At 58.7% G+C, this 15,144-nt stretch overlaps 7 protein-coding genes across 7 annotated transcripts in view; 3 read left to right on the top strand and 4 right to left on the bottom strand.

Moving 5' to 3' along the window:
• Window positions 1–164: 164 nt before the first annotated feature.
• VDBG_08495 (pre-mRNA polyadenylation factor FIP1) lies at window positions 165–821 on the bottom strand (the record flags this gene model as incomplete). The annotated part of the gene is made up of 3 exons (XM_003001404.1): window positions 165–462; window positions 510–580; window positions 639–821. 3 exons carry the CDS (start codon window positions 819–821, stop codon window positions 165–167), a joined length of 552 nt encoding a protein of 183 aa, XP_003001450.1.
• A 496-nt stretch (window positions 822–1,317) lies between these two features.
• On the top strand, window positions 1,318–2,706 carry VDBG_08496 (conserved hypothetical protein; the record flags this gene model as incomplete). Its single annotated transcript, XM_003001405.1, has 4 exons — window positions 1,318–1,364; window positions 1,456–1,869; window positions 1,920–2,043; window positions 2,077–2,706. The coding sequence occupies 4 exons, from the start codon at window positions 1,318–1,320 to the stop codon at window positions 2,704–2,706; spliced, it is 1,215 nt and encodes a 404-aa protein (XP_003001451.1).
• Window positions 2,707–3,212: 506 nt separating this feature from the next.
• On the bottom strand, window positions 3,213–4,127 carry VDBG_08497 (conserved hypothetical protein; the record flags this gene model as incomplete). The annotated part of the gene is made up of 2 exons (XM_003001406.1): window positions 3,213–3,938; window positions 4,005–4,127. 2 exons carry the CDS (start codon window positions 4,125–4,127, stop codon window positions 3,213–3,215), a joined length of 849 nt encoding a protein of 282 aa, XP_003001452.1.
• Window positions 4,128–4,547: 420 nt separating this feature from the next.
• VDBG_08498 (conserved hypothetical protein) lies at window positions 4,548–5,923 on the top strand (the record flags this gene model as incomplete). The annotated part of the gene is made up of 2 exons (XM_003001407.1): window positions 4,548–4,838; window positions 4,899–5,923. The coding sequence occupies 2 exons, from the start codon at window positions 4,688–4,690 to the stop codon at window positions 5,921–5,923; spliced, it is 1,176 nt and encodes a 391-aa protein (XP_003001453.1).
• A 2,710-nt stretch (window positions 5,924–8,633) lies between these two features.
• VDBG_08499 (pyruvate dehydrogenase protein X component) lies at window positions 8,634–10,079 on the bottom strand (the record flags this gene model as incomplete). Its single annotated transcript, XM_003001408.1, has 3 exons — window positions 8,634–9,201; window positions 9,275–9,788; window positions 9,827–10,079. The coding sequence occupies 3 exons, from the start codon at window positions 10,077–10,079 to the stop codon at window positions 8,634–8,636; spliced, it is 1,335 nt and encodes a 444-aa protein (XP_003001454.1).
• Window positions 10,080–11,166: 1,087 nt separating this feature from the next.
• Window positions 11,167–12,210, bottom strand: VDBG_08500 (2,4-dihydroxyhept-2-ene-1,7-dioic acid aldolase; the record flags this gene model as incomplete). Its single annotated transcript, XM_003001409.1, has 4 exons — window positions 11,167–11,439; window positions 11,515–11,834; window positions 11,903–11,995; window positions 12,117–12,210. 4 exons carry the CDS (start codon window positions 12,208–12,210, stop codon window positions 11,167–11,169), a joined length of 780 nt encoding a protein of 259 aa, XP_003001455.1.
• A 997-nt stretch (window positions 12,211–13,207) lies between these two features.
• VDBG_08501 (transport protein SEC7) overlaps window positions 13,208–15,144 on the top strand; it is a gene marked incomplete at both ends in the record, with an annotated part of 5,659 nt that continues 3,722 nt past the window's right edge. Inside the window, 2 exons of the mRNA XM_003001410.1 lie at window positions 13,208–14,512; window positions 14,566–14,900. Coding sequence (XP_003001456.1) covers window positions 13,208–14,512; window positions 14,566–14,900 — 1,640 coding nt within the window. The remainder of the gene's footprint in view (window positions 14,513–14,565; window positions 14,901–15,144) is intronic.

Here is a 15,144-nt window from a genome sequence, read left to right on the forward strand (position 1 = left end):
TGCCCGCCATCATGAGGTCGCCGCTGAACTCGCCGCGGATGGTCTCCTGCTTGGCGGCATATAATGCCCATGTGAACTCATCGAAGCCATAGTTGAAGTAGTCGCTGATGTCGGTACCAGGCTTGCGCCATGGCTTTTCGTTATCGCCGAGGTCTGTTTGTCCATTAGCCATGTGCCGTGTGAGGCGTGGTTACAAGCGCCAACATACCCTCGTCAATGTTGACTGCCGTAATATGCTTGCCCGAGCCTGCATGGATGGGATTGCCGTTGACGTCGATCTTCGAACTTGATGCGGCGGCGGCGACCTTGTCGGCACTGGGCACAGCCAGAGCGACTGCAGGAGACTCGAACTTGGGTGCGGGGGACTTGGACGAGGATGCAGCCGGGGCTGCTGGTTTGACGGCGATGTCGCTAGAAGCGGTCCTTTGAGGGATGTTGCGAATGTCGCTGTACCTCGATTGTCTGGTGCGCGCGTCACGTCAGTATTGGAAGGTTCAAGATGCACGCACAACGTCCGCGGGGCATACGTTGGTGGGGCAGCTTTTGTGCCGTCTTTGCGCTCCGTGATGATGTCGATGTCCTACGACAGAGGGTCAGCGGAGGCTCCAGTGATGTAGTTCAAGGCGGAAGGAACTGACTGAATCACTGTCGTCCTCATCCATTGCACCACCTTCATCTTCCTCCTCGCCTTCCTCCAGCTCCGTCTTCGGCTCCTCCTTGGGAACTGGTGTCGGCGACGCTGAAGCTTCCGTCTTTGTCGCCTTTTCCGTCGCCTCTGTAGGCTCGGGCGAGTAGAAATCCTCGTCGTCGTCAACGTCCATTGCGCCTTCTTTGCGATATGGCTTCGAATTCGGGTAGAGTGCGTTCAGTACGGCGGGACCCTATGGATGCAGAGGGCGACGTCGCTATGATGGAACCCGGCTTTGGAGGAGGACTGGGTGCTTCAATCCACAACGACCAGGGACAACAACCGAAGTTGATCCCAAGCTCCAAGCTGTCTCTACACCGAAGCACACCGAACGGCACAACGTCGGGGATGGTCGGGAGGCACTTGGCGTCCCTCGGTGGAGCCCCTGCCACCGGAGGCCCACCGAATCGAAGCTCTCACTCCAATTCAGCCAATCAGATTCCAAGCACACCAAAGCTCGACTTCACGTTTGTGCCTAGACTCGTCGCGCCTACATTCCCTCTCAAGCGTAGCCATCCTGCGAGGGCCTCAACCAAGAACAACAGCCAAAGACTTCCAGCACCGCAAGGTACGCGATTGAAGGATCTTGATCCTAGACCGGGAACCGTGTCTTACTTTGCGTAGTCGAAATGTTCGCCGCCAACAAACCAGCAGGGCTCACGCTCAACACTCCGAGGTACGTTCCTGAGATTATTGTCGTGCTCTGCGATTCTCCTGCAGACGACAGCTAGCAAGGCCTCTGTCTAACGTGGTCGTCCTCTTTGCAGCAGTGGTGGGGGTCTCTTCGGCAACACGCAGAGCTCAACCACAGCCCAGCAGCCAGCCAGCGGTGGCCTTTTTGGTGGCGGCGCAAACACCCAGTCCCAACAGCAGCCGGCCAGCGGCGGCCTCTTTGGCAACACGGCTAGCAATCAGCAAACGCAGCAGCAGGGCTCAACAGGTGGCGGTGGTCTCTTTGGTGGATCTACTCTCGGTCAACCCCAGCAGCAGCAGCAGCAGCAGTCGACTGGTGGAGGATTATTTGGTGCCTCGACGACTCAAAACAACCAACAGCAGGCTGGAGGTGGATTGTTCGGTGCCTCGACGGCACTGAACACTCAGCAGCAGCAGCAGCAACAACCGCAGCAGCAGAGTGGTGGTCTTTTCAGTTCTACAACCCAGCAAAAGCCGGCCGGGCTCTTGTACGTCCCATCTCGCCCATTTCCTGTCTTCTCCCACTAACTCGCTCCAGCGGGGGCTCCACCGCTGCTCCCGCCCAGCAGTCGACCGGCGCCGGCCTCACGATGGGCCAGTCGACGAACCAGGGCGCCATTTCAGGTGTGCGCATCGACTCGCAACGTCAAGGGCACGACCAAGTTTAACGATCTCACCCCGAACTGCAACGCGAGATTGAGACGTGCGACAACATTATCCAACAGTACATGAGCCAGGCCGGCCAGATTAAGTCGTTCATGACGGCTCACGAAGGCGACCTGGCGCGCCTGACCCACGATGTCGAGTGGCTGACGCGCAAATTCGACGGCGTCAAGACGACCCTCGAAGACGACGTCAAGATGACAGCGCAGCTCAAGGAGGTGGTCAAGTCCGACGCCGACATTGCCAAGGCCGCTTTTGCCGGCGCCGAGCAGCTCAAGCTGCCTGCTCACTACCACACGACCTGGCTGACGGCGAACAAGCCGGCCGCCAAATCCAAGGACAAGGAAGAGGAGCCCGCTCTCGAGGACTGCATCACGCTCTTCTCGAACGAGGCCGACCGTCTCAACCAGATGCACCAGTTCCAGGTCCAGAAGGTTAAGGAGATGGAGCAGCACATGCCCGGTGTCGAGAACGGTCTCTACGAGCGGATGCGCGCCCTGCGCGACGGAGCGCCTCACTTTGCCGGCTTTGGGTTCGCCGTCGAGCTCCTCGATACGGTCAAGGCGCTGGGCGACGAGATTGTCCGCGCGGCTGGCCTGATCGTTGAGTCGCGTGAGAAGTTGACGGAACTTCAGCTGCGCACGGTGCCTTCGCGCAAGTGAAAGTGGAACGCTGGCTCTGGGGTACGGGTGGCGTTGGATCTTGGCTCGTGGCCCCGGTGCATTTTCATTGCACTGTTGCAGTGCGGCTTGTCTCGACTGAGTTGGATTCAATGCAGGCGAGACAGCCTGCTGGAGCTGGACACGAGAAAGGTCTGCGGCAGAGGCACGGTCAAGGGCAGGGTTGGACTTGGTTTGGCGTTTCGGGGCATCGCTAGGGATGCATAGCAAGTGAAATGATTTTGATGTTCAGAGGGGCAAATAGGCCATAGATACCCTGTGTAAGGCATGAACGTTGGCTGATATGGCACACACGTGTACGTTGATCAGGGGCATACACATGACAGAAATATGCTTTCATTCATATAGCAGGGTATCTAGAAGCCACCTGGCTCAGTGAGTCCGCGCCAACCAACCCCGGTTGACGGTCAAACGCCCCCTTTCCCTCCAGTATCCACGTTGCACATGTCCCTTGCGGGCAATGGTCATACTGTGTGTGTAGCGATCAATCAGTAGGCGTCCCCGCCCTGGTCGTCATCGCCGCCGTCGTCATCCATGTCATCGCCGTTTTCAAAGTACTCTTCGGCATTGTAATCGCCGGCATCCTCATCGTCGTACTCCTCATCCTGCTCCTCCTCTTCCGCCTCGTCGTCCTCGCCCATCTCGGCCTCCTCGCCTTCGGGCTCCCGCCCCATCCTGTTCAGCGCCTCCAGTCTCCTCTTCGTCGCGTCCTCTCCGCCGGCCTCTTCGTCCCACTCGTCCTCGGGCAGCGTAATGCCAAAGACATCCTCTGCCGTGGGCAGCGCCCGTATAGACGACAGCTGGAACCCGCGCTTCCTCTTCCTGCCGCCGCCGCCGCCTCCGCCGGGCCCATCGGCGCCCTCAAACGTGGCGTGCAGCTCCTTGGGCACGAACTCGGGACAGTAGGGCCGCGCGCCAAAGTCGGGGAGCGTGCGCTCGGCGCGGACGAAGCGCTGGGCGTAGGTCGGCACGGCGGTGAAGGGGTCCTGGTTGGCCTTTGTGCGGGCGCCGCCGCCGCCGGCAGCGTATTTGGCGTTGAGCTGGGCCTGGCCGTAGTGTTTGTGGGACGAGGAGAAAGCCGAGTCGGCGGCTGTGTAGAGCTTGCGTGTCGTGTAAAGGGGCCCGTCGTGGATCTGGTGGCGGAGGAGGAGGAAGGCTGCGACGGAACGGGTTTCTTGGGATGTCAGAGGTTTCGCCTCGGGGACGGAGTAGGCCTGTCTTCTGTTAGCACAACTACTCGAATATACGGCCCATTGGCAGCAAAGAGGGAATTAACGAACAGGGAAAAGCTCGGAGGGACGAGCGTCGACGTCTTCGCCTTCCCAGGGAAGTTGGGGGCCGCCGCCGCCGCGACGTCCACCTCGGCCGCCGCGACCGCCGCCTCTGCCTCCGCCGCGGGACATGAGGTTGTGTCAATTATCTTGGTGATGCTGTATTGAAGGGTTTGAGCGTGCGGGAGGGGTCGGAAGGCGTGGCGTAGTATCGAGGACGCAATGGTCTCTCTGATCTGTAGAATATGGCAGGCGATGAGCCTTCGAAGATGACTTATTTTTTAGCGGGGTAAATTCCGCGCGCGGTCGGGGACGATGAACGATGGGCAAGGACGATGGGCGATGGCAGCCCCACACCATGTCCATGTCTTGCAGCAGTTGCAGGGCAGGAGCTTGGGCCACTAGCGCCTGCTGAAGGGTGCCTGTCGACCACGCGCTGGACCCTTGCTGCTACTGTTGCTGCTGCTGCTGCTGCTCCCCTCCATTTGACGACCTTCCCCCACCTACCAGGTAGGTACCTATTGACATCAGCTTCAGGCATCCCCACGACGTACCACTTCTGCCTTGACTGCCGTCGTTATATTCGCTGCCTTCCTGATTGTGGCGATCAGTCTTCACGCATACTCATCTCCGACACCTTTCATCTCATTTATCTCCTGCGCGAGGGCCTTCTGGGCCTACATTTCATCAACATGTCAGGTAACATCGTGCCGTCGTTCGTCGACGGCAATGTGCCCATCGCCGGCCTCGATCAGCTCTCTGCCCACCTCGACGAAGCTATCCAAGACCCTGACGCCGACTTCAAGCCAAAGTTGTTTGACGATGTCGAGCTGCAGCTTACTGGTACGCCCCCATAGACGGTGCCCTATTCATGCCCAAGGGTTGCCAACTGACTGCTGCTAGAATCCAACGTCCCACCACTCCTGCCAACCCTCCTCCCCAAGCTTACGACCATTCTTCTCACGACACGAAAGGATCCGGCTGTTCCCGTCTCCCTGTCCATCCGACTGCTGCGTCATGTTTCCTTCACCCAAACACTCTCCCTAGCCGACGAGACGGCCCTCATCACAGCCTTCGACTCACCCGCACCTTCCGCCAACCTGCTCGCCATGGCCGTCCTGCACAAGGCCACAACGCCTGCCGATATCGCCATCCTAGCTTCGATGCCGAGACTCCTCGAGCATTTCATACGGCGATGGCTGTCTGCGCCACAAGTCGAAGTGGGTGAACGGGGCACGCGCGTCCTCGGTGACTTGCTGGAGATTGACTCCCAGTCACCACCGCTGCGCATACCAAGAGAGGCCATCACGGTCAACGGCGTGCCTTGGACAAATGGGTCCACAAATGGCGACCACGGAAACAACGAGCTGGCGGACATCCATAAGCCCCGCGGCGAGGGCGTTCTTTGGCATCGACTCACTCACGATGTGGACCTTTACAATCTACTCGTAGCCCTGCCTCAGGGGCGGGACATCTCTGGCGAGGTTCTCGACGAACGCCAGACATCCCTGGCACAGGGAAGGCTCCTTCGACTTTTGCCCCGGCTGGCACTACGCGACTTTGACCTCGTTACCCAGCCGCCTCCGAAGCCCAGTGACGACGAGCTCATGGGAGGCATCGACCCCGAAGCCGAGGCCAGGCAAAGCGGCCTGCTGCAGTTTGTGGCGTTGAGAATGGTCGACAAGAGCGACCTTCTCATGCACCTCAGTCTGATAGACTTTTTCGAGACACTGATCAGCCTGTTGAGAGTCAGGGCGAAGGAGGGGGGCAGCAGCAGCCAGATTATTGTGCAGACATTGAGGGAGATCTTGTCGGTTGCCCTGCGGGGTGATGATGAGCTGCGAGCCGCCCTCCAGCGCTTGCCTGATCGGACTGTCGAAGAGGAGGCCGAAGACTTGCGAATTTTCATAGAAAGCGTAGTGGGCTAAATGCCAAAACAAGCCTATCGTGTTTTCAAGACTATAGGGACCACTCTTTGACTGGTGTGGAAGTCGGAGGGTGCGCGAAGTATCCGCCATTATGTGCCTTAACCTAAAGGTCCCAGTTCTTCGGGGTTCAGGTGACCCTAGGCCTGAATCACAGCACTCGTCATGCAATTGTTGTGCCTGACTGCTACGGTTACACAGCGCTGTGATGCCATGACGGTGCGGGAGGTTACTCTTGCTACTTCATGGCATGCGCTCATGCAGTCAGTATTCAGCTCTGGCCTGTATCATCAAGCCATTCGGGTGCTATCACGCCACAGGGTCCATACTGCCCCGTTGGAGTTGTTCTTTTTCACAACGCCCACCGAGAGAGCCTCCATGCTCGTACCACGCACCAGGCAGGCTACAACAGCCACCCACTTGCCCCGTGGAAACTCTTAGAAATGTTTGACATCAGTGCAGAATGATGAATTTTTGCGATCATTCTCGGCAGCTATGTTTTTGTTTCTGCTTATTGCATGTAAGGGCAGCTAGTACGTGCTCAAGATTGTTTCTTGCCGTCAAGAGTCCGACGCCAGCACTAGAGTGGAGGCAGCTATGCTGACGTTCTCATAACGCAAGGGGCGCAGTGCTGGTCATGATTCCAATGTTCCTGGGACTCTATATGAGACTTGATCGGCCTCGGGCCCGCCACATTTCTTCCTCCTCTTGGGCTTTTATCCAAATGAGCGGACATGGTCTTCGCCCCTGTGGCAAAATCTGGAGGGATAGCCACGCCTAGTGGTTGATAATTAGAGGATTGCTTAGGTTATGTTCAAGATATATTGTACAGTCAAACGGGACGAACTAAAAAATACAGATTCAGTCGTATACCATGTGAGTACGTAATTCGACACTGCCATCACGGAAGCGAAGCAGCTCAGCCTGATGAGCCGAATGGCCAGTTCAAACCCTTGCCAGCAGGACGGATGAACCACGATCGTCGCAAACAAGTCTACCAGACGTTATCATAACAGGCACTTGTCACAATTCGGCATGAACATAAGTTAAGAACGGTTTGCGGAGATCAGTCCTGGCATTAGAGGTTATGACGTTTGTCCCATTTCACATGACAGCTCTGCAAACCGTGTCCGACAAAGATGACACTGCTGGAAGTATATCTCGCTCGCGTATCTGGTGTCGTGCTGTCGTAGAAGCGGGACACGACACAGCTTCTGTTGAGCAGACACGAGCATCGACGACGCGATTGATCGACGTCCCAAGCTCCTCGTTCCCGTACCATCCCACGTGTCTCTGCTTGCAAGTATTCATGCCATGGCCGCACCAGCATGACGAAGTCTGTAGCGCAAAGCTCATTCGATCTAGGAGCTGACGTCAACACCTTGGCCACACTTTGTCTGTTGTGCCATCACGAGGCGGAGGTGCAAAAGCGTGTCTGGGATCTCCATTTCCTGCTCGGCAGCAGTTTCGACAGACAAGGAGATCACAAATTCACTGCCATCTCACGCTCAGCCGGCTACATGCAACTGACGCCACTCTCGCTGCCTCTCGAAACGCCCCTCGCCAACACAACGCCGAGTCACCTCACGCACCGCCCTACGTCCCAGCCCTGCAGCTCCTCGTCTGAAAAAGCGCGCTCACCCAGGCCATACGCCAGGTCCTCCCCTCCCCCTCTTCTAGCGCTGTCATGTGCAAGGAAGAGGACCCCGATACCCGTCATAGCCCGGCCGCACTCACAGACGTTGCCGCAAGGGATGCTGCGGGGTGCTCTGCCTGGTGCTAGGCTCTGCGCGTGCCCGTCCGGCGACGTCGTCGGTTGGGATACAACGGTTTCGGTATATCGAACAGTGGAAGTGAGCCCGGCGGGTGCTGCCTGTGTTGCGGCAGGTAACGTCATGACACTGTGAGTTTCCTGTGCAGCGGGGTGAAGGCGCTGGGAATAGTGCAGGGGAAGCCGCTGGAGGAGCTTTTCCTGGGCGCACTGTCGTTGTGGGAAGATGACCCTTATGCGAAGGACTGAGGGACGGAGTGGCGAAGCGGGATGAGAGCGTTTCTGGGTCTTTCAGATGTTCACGTACCTGAAACATGATCTTTCAACGAAATCGCACGGTTTGATGGCATTTTCTGTCATGAAAGCATGGTGTTGAGGGTGGCCGTAAGTGGACCATACTCTAGTATCGACGCCCTGTGCGTCACTGATGGCATAGCAGTCAAGCTTGGAAGACATCCAGAAGCGAAAACACGTACATCGAACGCAGCCAGCACATTCAGATAAAAGACAAGATTGATTGCAACGGAACGGCCTCTGCTTGTATTCTAGGTAAAGGGGAAACGGGGGAGGGAACACCAATGTACAAGACAGAAAACCTCTTTTTTTCCGCAGAGCAAACCGCAGCATTAACCAGAGATCACTGTACACGGGACGCAGGCTACGGCGGTGCGCAAACCTTCTATCCACTGAGCCGAGCCAAGCAAGCCGTTTCTCGATAAGACATGCAAGCGCCGGGCCCCTCTCTCTCTCACAACCCTCAATTCACTTCTCTTTCCCACATACACATTCTCTTTCTGTGCCCTCCGACCCGCCGTACACCTTTTGTATATTTCACATCATCTCAAAAAGGCGGGAGACGGCCCGATGGGTCTTTGCCACCTCGCGCCGGAGGCTCTCCAATTCCCCTCCACACTGTTCTGTCCATCTCGCTTCGAAAGCACCTTACAGCAGCAGCTGCAGGGGGTTCTCGAGGACCTTCTTGAACTCCTTGAGCCACTCGGCGCCAATGGCACCGTCGACGACCTTGTGGTCGAAGCTGCCGGTGACCTTGAGCTGCTCGTCCCACTCGAAGCCGGTGGTACCGTCCTCGTTCTCGACGGGGACAGCGACCTTCTGGGTGGTGCCGATGGCGAGGATGGTGGACTGAGGGGGGTTGATGATGGCGGTGAAGTTGTCGACGGCGGGGTTCATGCCCATGTTGGAGATGGAGATGGTGCCACCCTGGTACTGCTCAGGCTTGAGCTTGCCGTCGCGGGCGAGCTTGGCGAGCTGCTTGACCTGGGAGGAGATGGACTCGAGGCCGCGGGCCTCGACGCCCGTGACAATGGGGGTGATGAGGCCGGTGGGCGTCGAGACGGCGACGGAGACGTCGACGGTCGAGGACTGGCGGATGACGTCGCCGCGCCAGCTCGAGTTGCCTGGGGCACCTTCTTGGAGGCGACGGCGATGGCCTTGATGAGGAAGTCGTTGACGGACAGCTTGTACTTGCCCTCGCTCGAGGCGTTGAGGCCTGGCGCAGCTTCAGGAGCTTGGACACGGAGATGGAGCTCGTGACGAAGAAGTGGGGGTTCGTCTGGACAGACTCCTGCAGGCGGTTGGCAATGGTCTTGCGCATGCCGCTGATGGGGATGTCCTCGTAGGCGGCCGAGGCGGAGCTGGAAGCGGCGGCAGGCGAGGAGGCGGCCTTCTTGACGTCCTCCTCGGTGATCTGGCCACCCTTGCCGGTGCCCTTGATGTCGGCGACCTTGACGCCCTTCTCGCGGGCGAGGCGGACGGCACCAATGGAGGCGTTGGGCTCACGGTTGATGGCGGGCTCGAGCTTGCCGGCGGGACCGTTGTCCTCGGGTTCGGGCGCGGGCGTGGGGGCGGATTCGGAGGCAGAGGAGGAAGACTCGGACTTCTCCTCCTTCTTGGGGGCGGGCGCCGGGGCATCACCACCAGCGTCGGCGGCGGAGAACCCTTCGAAGGCGCTAACATCGGTGCCCTCCTCGACAAGGACGGCGATGGGCTGACTTGTTAGCTTGGAACGCGCGAGGCTGCATGACAGTGCATGGGCATAGGGGAAAATGGGAGGCTTACGCTGCCGACGGGAACATCCTTCTCGCCGCTCTCCTTGAGGGTCTTGGCAATAACACCCTCCTCCTGGAACTCAAAGTCCATCTGGGCCTTGTCCGTCTCAATCTCGACCAGGACATCGCCGGGCGCGATGGAATCGCCGGCCTTCTTCTGCCAGGCGCCGATACCGCCAGCGGTCATGGTGGGTGACAGGGCGGGCATCTTGATGACGGTGTGCGGCGGGTACGAGGCATAGCAGCGGATGATGTGGGTGGAGAGGCTGGTGCGCAGGCCCTGAGGCAGGACACGCCTTCGCAGAACGGTGGAGATCATTGTGTCGGATTTGTGGTCGTCGTGTTGATGGTTCTGGTGATGGGGTAAGGATCACCCGGAAGGAGGAGACAGAGCGAGAGCTGAGGGGTGACGGAGGATGCTGGATCAAACCCCAAGAAAGAGAGTCAGAATGGCTCCGGACAAATTGACCGACAGCAATTGAAGGTCAGACTGAAGAGGGCGGATGGGGGGGGAAGGGAGATGGGAGGAGAAGAAGCGACGCGGGATATTTCGAGGCGATGGGCTCGGAAACAGAAGGCGAGGCCAAGGGTGAAGTTGGGGCTGGCAGTTTTTTGCGTTGAGCTCGCACCGGCGTCCGATGGGAACGGAGCTTGAGGCGCTATGCCTTTTTCGGCCTTAGCGCACCCCGACAAATTCACGGAAGCTGCAGGGCGGTAGGCTCCACTTCGGATCAATTCGGAGCCAATCCTTCTTTTCTTGTACGACGGTCTTGTATTTCACCACAGCGCCTGCCACAGCTACCTACCTGCCTACCTACCTATTTACCTTAGGTAGATAGAAAACGAGGCCATTCCATGAACCTGCTCCGGACGATGGGCCTCGTGACTGTGACGGCAAACAGCTCGATGTCCGATGCGATTCTTTGACTTCCGGGAGGGCGTCTATTTTTGGTGAAGGTATCGTTGTGGTGGTTGTTGAAAACTTCAAATTCATTCAGGAATGGATTCGATCCCAGCATTTATTCTTCAGACCAGTTAATAGTCCTCAGAGCAGTGAGTGAACGTGGGAGCACTAGCATGCCTTCTGTATACTGCGAATCATACATCATGCAAATGCCATTTCTTCAGCACGGTCGAAGGTTCGCCTCAGCCAAAAGGAGGGTGCAGCTTCTTCAAGGAGTATTCGCTTTACGCAAGTAATGCAGCTCTGCAAATCACTTCTCCCCTGAGAATCCTGCCGCATTGGAAATGTTTGCAGAGGACAGTGATGCGGAATTCAAACGCAGAGGATCAAGAAGCATCACACCTTGGAGCAACGCATCGAAATACTGTATGCGCTTTCGTCTACAGAGACTATACGCACGGCGTGGTACATAGCGGTGTCTTTCTTCTCGAAGAGCACCACGTCAGTACGACGTGCCCTTGGCCGGCCTCGGCCCATCGCGCGCAACGCTGACGGCGTCGGCCACGGCATGCTGCAAAATGGTAAAGTCGGTCGCCACGCTGATCATGTCGAAGCCTTGCTCGGCATACTGCTTGCCCTGCTCGCCTGACGTGCAAAAGATGCCCGCCTTCTTGCCCGCCTTGTGGGTGGCCTCCAAGACGCGCGCAATGGCCTCGTGCAGCTCGGGTTTCATGACACCGTCGATGACGGGGTGGCCGATATTGTTGGCTGCGTTCTCGTCAGGACAAGGAGCTCTTCACATGGAGGGAAAAGCGTGTGTACCTAGGTCAAAGGGCCCCACGAAAAGAACATCGATGCCCTCGACGGCGGCAATGTCGTCCACGGCGTCGAGGGCCTCTTGCGTCTCAATCTGCACCATGGTCAGGAGGCTGCCGTTGGCCTGCTGCAGGTACTCGGTCATGCTGGGGGCCGGGGTGAAGCGCTCCATGGCAAAGGGCGAGCCGAAGCCGCGGCGGCCCCACGGCGGGAACTTGGCGGCCTGGACCAGATCTTTGGCCTCTTGGGCGGTACGCAGGAGGGGCACGAGGACCTGTCGTCGTGTCAGCAGAGTCGGCGTCTGGGAGTCGAGAGGGGGCGGCCGTACGCCGTGGGCGCCACAATCAAGGGCGCCTGCGGGTGATCGTTAGTCAGGACCCTGTGGGTTGGTGGTTGGTGAAGGAAAACTGGTAGCTACACACGCTTCACGAGGGACGCCTGAATGTCGGGAATTCTGACAATGGGAGAGACACCGGCGGCGGCAATAGCAGGGACGGCATCGTGCATGGCCCGATCTGTGAGCTTGTCAGCGACGACGTGACCCGTGTGCGGGAGCATCGTGCGGCGTGCCGTCAATGTTGCCGTGCTCGCAATCGACCATGACCCAGTCGACGCCGGGACTCTTGGCGAGGGCACGCGAGACGTTGGCACTGGGAATCATCTGCCAGACGCCCAAGCTGGCGCCGGCGCCCTTGGTGAAGACAGACTTGAGCTTGTTGGCGGCCTGCATGGCGGGCAGTGGTAGATGAAATAGACGATGAAGGTAGGGATGCAATCCGGGTCAGCATGTCCTGTCCATGGAGGGGCTTTGTAGCTTTCCCCCGCAGACAGACTGCCGGCCCCGGTCAGCGGACGTCATGAAGGGGGCCGACGTTCGGCGATGGAGGTGAAGGGAGTCCTCGCTATTCTCATTGGTCTCACGGTCACTCCAGGGCGCGGCGTCAGGGCGTGGTTCCCGTCTTGGGCCGGCCGGTGCTGATTTGACCGAGAGCGAGATCCTACCTACTTACAGACAGGTCATCGTGGTTTGTGGGCCTGTCACACTGTAAGGATGGCCCAATCACTGGATGGAGCCAGGGGCGATTGTTGAGTCGGAAGACAAGCCGCAGCCTGGAGTGGACCAAACTAGACGCGGCTGGCCGGGCGAGCCTGGCGCCTATGATCGCTACGGTACACGCTTTTGACGCCTTACGCTTGCTTGGGTTGACCTTGACGCGTCCCGCTGGCCCACTTCTCCTATTCGGCTGACTAAGATGAGCTGCTTCGGTGCACGGACTCTTGCGTCGTGTTCGAATCCGATATGGAAGACCCGAACCCATTGAGCTGTGGCCTGGCTCGTCACAGTCAGCCTGCACAAGCCAGCAAGCAGCAAGCAGCAAGCAGCAGACGCCAGGGTCCAGCCTTGATCCAAATAATTAATTTTGGGTTTCGTCCGAGGACAGGACACACATCCGCACCACCAATCTCATCTGTTGATCTCCGACAGCAGAGTTCCTCGAAGACGAAGAGCTCTCGCTGCAGCTTCCTCGACTGCGCTGGCCTTTCCGTCTGCCCCCCATCATCTCGAGTCGAGCCTAGGTACCCCTAGTCGAGCACAGCTCCCAGAAGTTTGCGCCTCCTGCGAGCCCCTCCCACGTCGTTGACCTACCTCCCGACATCAAAGGCTCCTTTGCTGGACATTGCCCGCGCCCGGAACGAATGGCCGCTTGATCCTCCAGTGCTCCCTCATGAGCTCCGTCAAGTTTCTGGTCGCCTCCTTGGAGGCCATCGCCGCATCCAAGGAGGCCCAGCGACACAAGCAGCTCTCCGAATCGCTGCAAAAGACCCTCGAAGCCGTCAAAGAAGCCGACCCCCAGCTGCCCGACCCCGAAGTCGTCTTTGCGCCTCTGCACCAGGCCACCAAGACGGGCAACACCCATCTCATCACGAGCGCCCTCGATTGCATCGGAAAACTCATTTCCTATTCACACTTCTCCGCGCCCCCGGCCGCCGCCGCTTCCGAAGATGGTAGGGGAGAAAAGGAGACCGACGGCGAGCAGCCACCACCCCTCATCGAGCGGGCCATCGATACCATCTGCGGATGCTTCCAGGGCGAGACGACCCCCGTCGAGATACAGCTGCAGATTGTCAAGTCGTTGCTGGCCGCCGTCCTGAACGACAAGATCGTCGTCCACGGCGCCGGCCTCCTGAAGGCGGTGCGCCAGGTCTACAACGTCTTCCTCCTGTCGCGGAGCACTGCCAACCAGCAGATGGCGCAGGGCACTCTGACGCAGATGGTCGGTACCGTCTTCGAGCGAGTCAAGACCCGACTGCACATGAAGGAGGCGCGCCTCAACCTGGCCAACACGAAGAACAGCTCCAGCAACATCACATTCGACCCCGCCGAACAAGCCAACTCGGTCAACGGATCGGGAGAGAAGAGTGCCGAGGCAGAGGAGGAGGACAGCGCCAACGACGTCGCCAGCGATGTGGCCGCCGTGCCGGCGCCGGCCCCCGATGCCCAGGCCACGCAGGCCAAGCTGACACTGAAGGATCTCGAGACGAGGAAGAGCTTTGACGATTCGACCCTCGGCGAAGGCCCTACCATGGTCACCCAGATCAAGCCGGCCAAGATGGAGCGCACCGAGTCGCAGTCGTCGGCCAAGGAAGAGGACAATTACGACGAGCTCGAAGCCGAGGACGAGGTCTACATCCGCGACGCCTACCTCGTCTTCCGATCCTTCTGCAACCTGTCCACCAAGGTCCTGCCTACCGAGCAGCTGTACGAGGTCCGCGGCCAGCCCATGCGCTCCAAGCTCATCTCCCTCCACCTCATCCATACCCTCATGAACAACAACATTACTGTCTTCACCTCCCCCCTCTGTACCATCAGGAATTCCCGGACCGACGAAGTTACGACTTTCATACAAGCGATCAAGTACTACATCTGCCTGAGCGTGACCCGCAACGGAGCTAGCTCGGTCGATGGCATCTTTAATGTCTGCGCCGAGATTTTCTGGCTCGTGCTCAAGTTCATGCGGGAGCAGTTCAAGGTGCGTCCCCTCCTCCATCGCTGTGCTCCTGCGCCGCACTGACAGTTCATCAGCTCGAAATTGCCGTCTTTTTGAACGAGATCTATCTTGCCTTGCTGGCAAGGCGGACCGCCCCGGCCTCACAGAAGGCCACGGTCGTCACCATTCTCAACAGGTTCTGCGCCGACTCGAGGGGTCTTGTTGAGGTGTATCTGAATTACGACTGCGAAGGCAACGTCGACAATCTCTTCCAGACCATCATTGAGGATTTGTCCAAGTACTCGACAGCAGCAGTCCCCATCACACCCGGCCAGGAGCAGCAGTATGAAGAGAAGGCCGCGAGACGCCGTCGCCCGGCGAGTGGCAGCTTCGCCCCATTCTGCCACCGCCTCTGTCTGTCGCGCAGATAGTCCCACACGCCGAGCCCCCGAGTCGGAGATTCCCAAAGGAGTACGTCATCAGCGCGTTGCGTTGGACGCTCTCGTCGAGTCGCTGCGCTCCATGGTCGATTGGTCTGGATCTGTCAGGACAGACAGGAATACAGACGGGCTCCGTGCCGATGGCGATGTGGACGCCCGACTTTCTGAGGACTTGCGACCATCGATCGACCCCAGCGTGAGCGAGAGCCACTCTCGTGTTGACACCCCTACAGC

This window comes from Verticillium alfalfae, genomic scaffold (assembly GCF_000150825.1).
Source record: "Verticillium alfalfae VaMs.102 supercont1.12 genomic scaffold, whole genome shotgun sequence".
Taxonomy (NCBI): domain Eukaryota; kingdom Fungi; phylum Ascomycota; class Sordariomycetes; order Glomerellales; family Plectosphaerellaceae; genus Verticillium; species Verticillium alfalfae.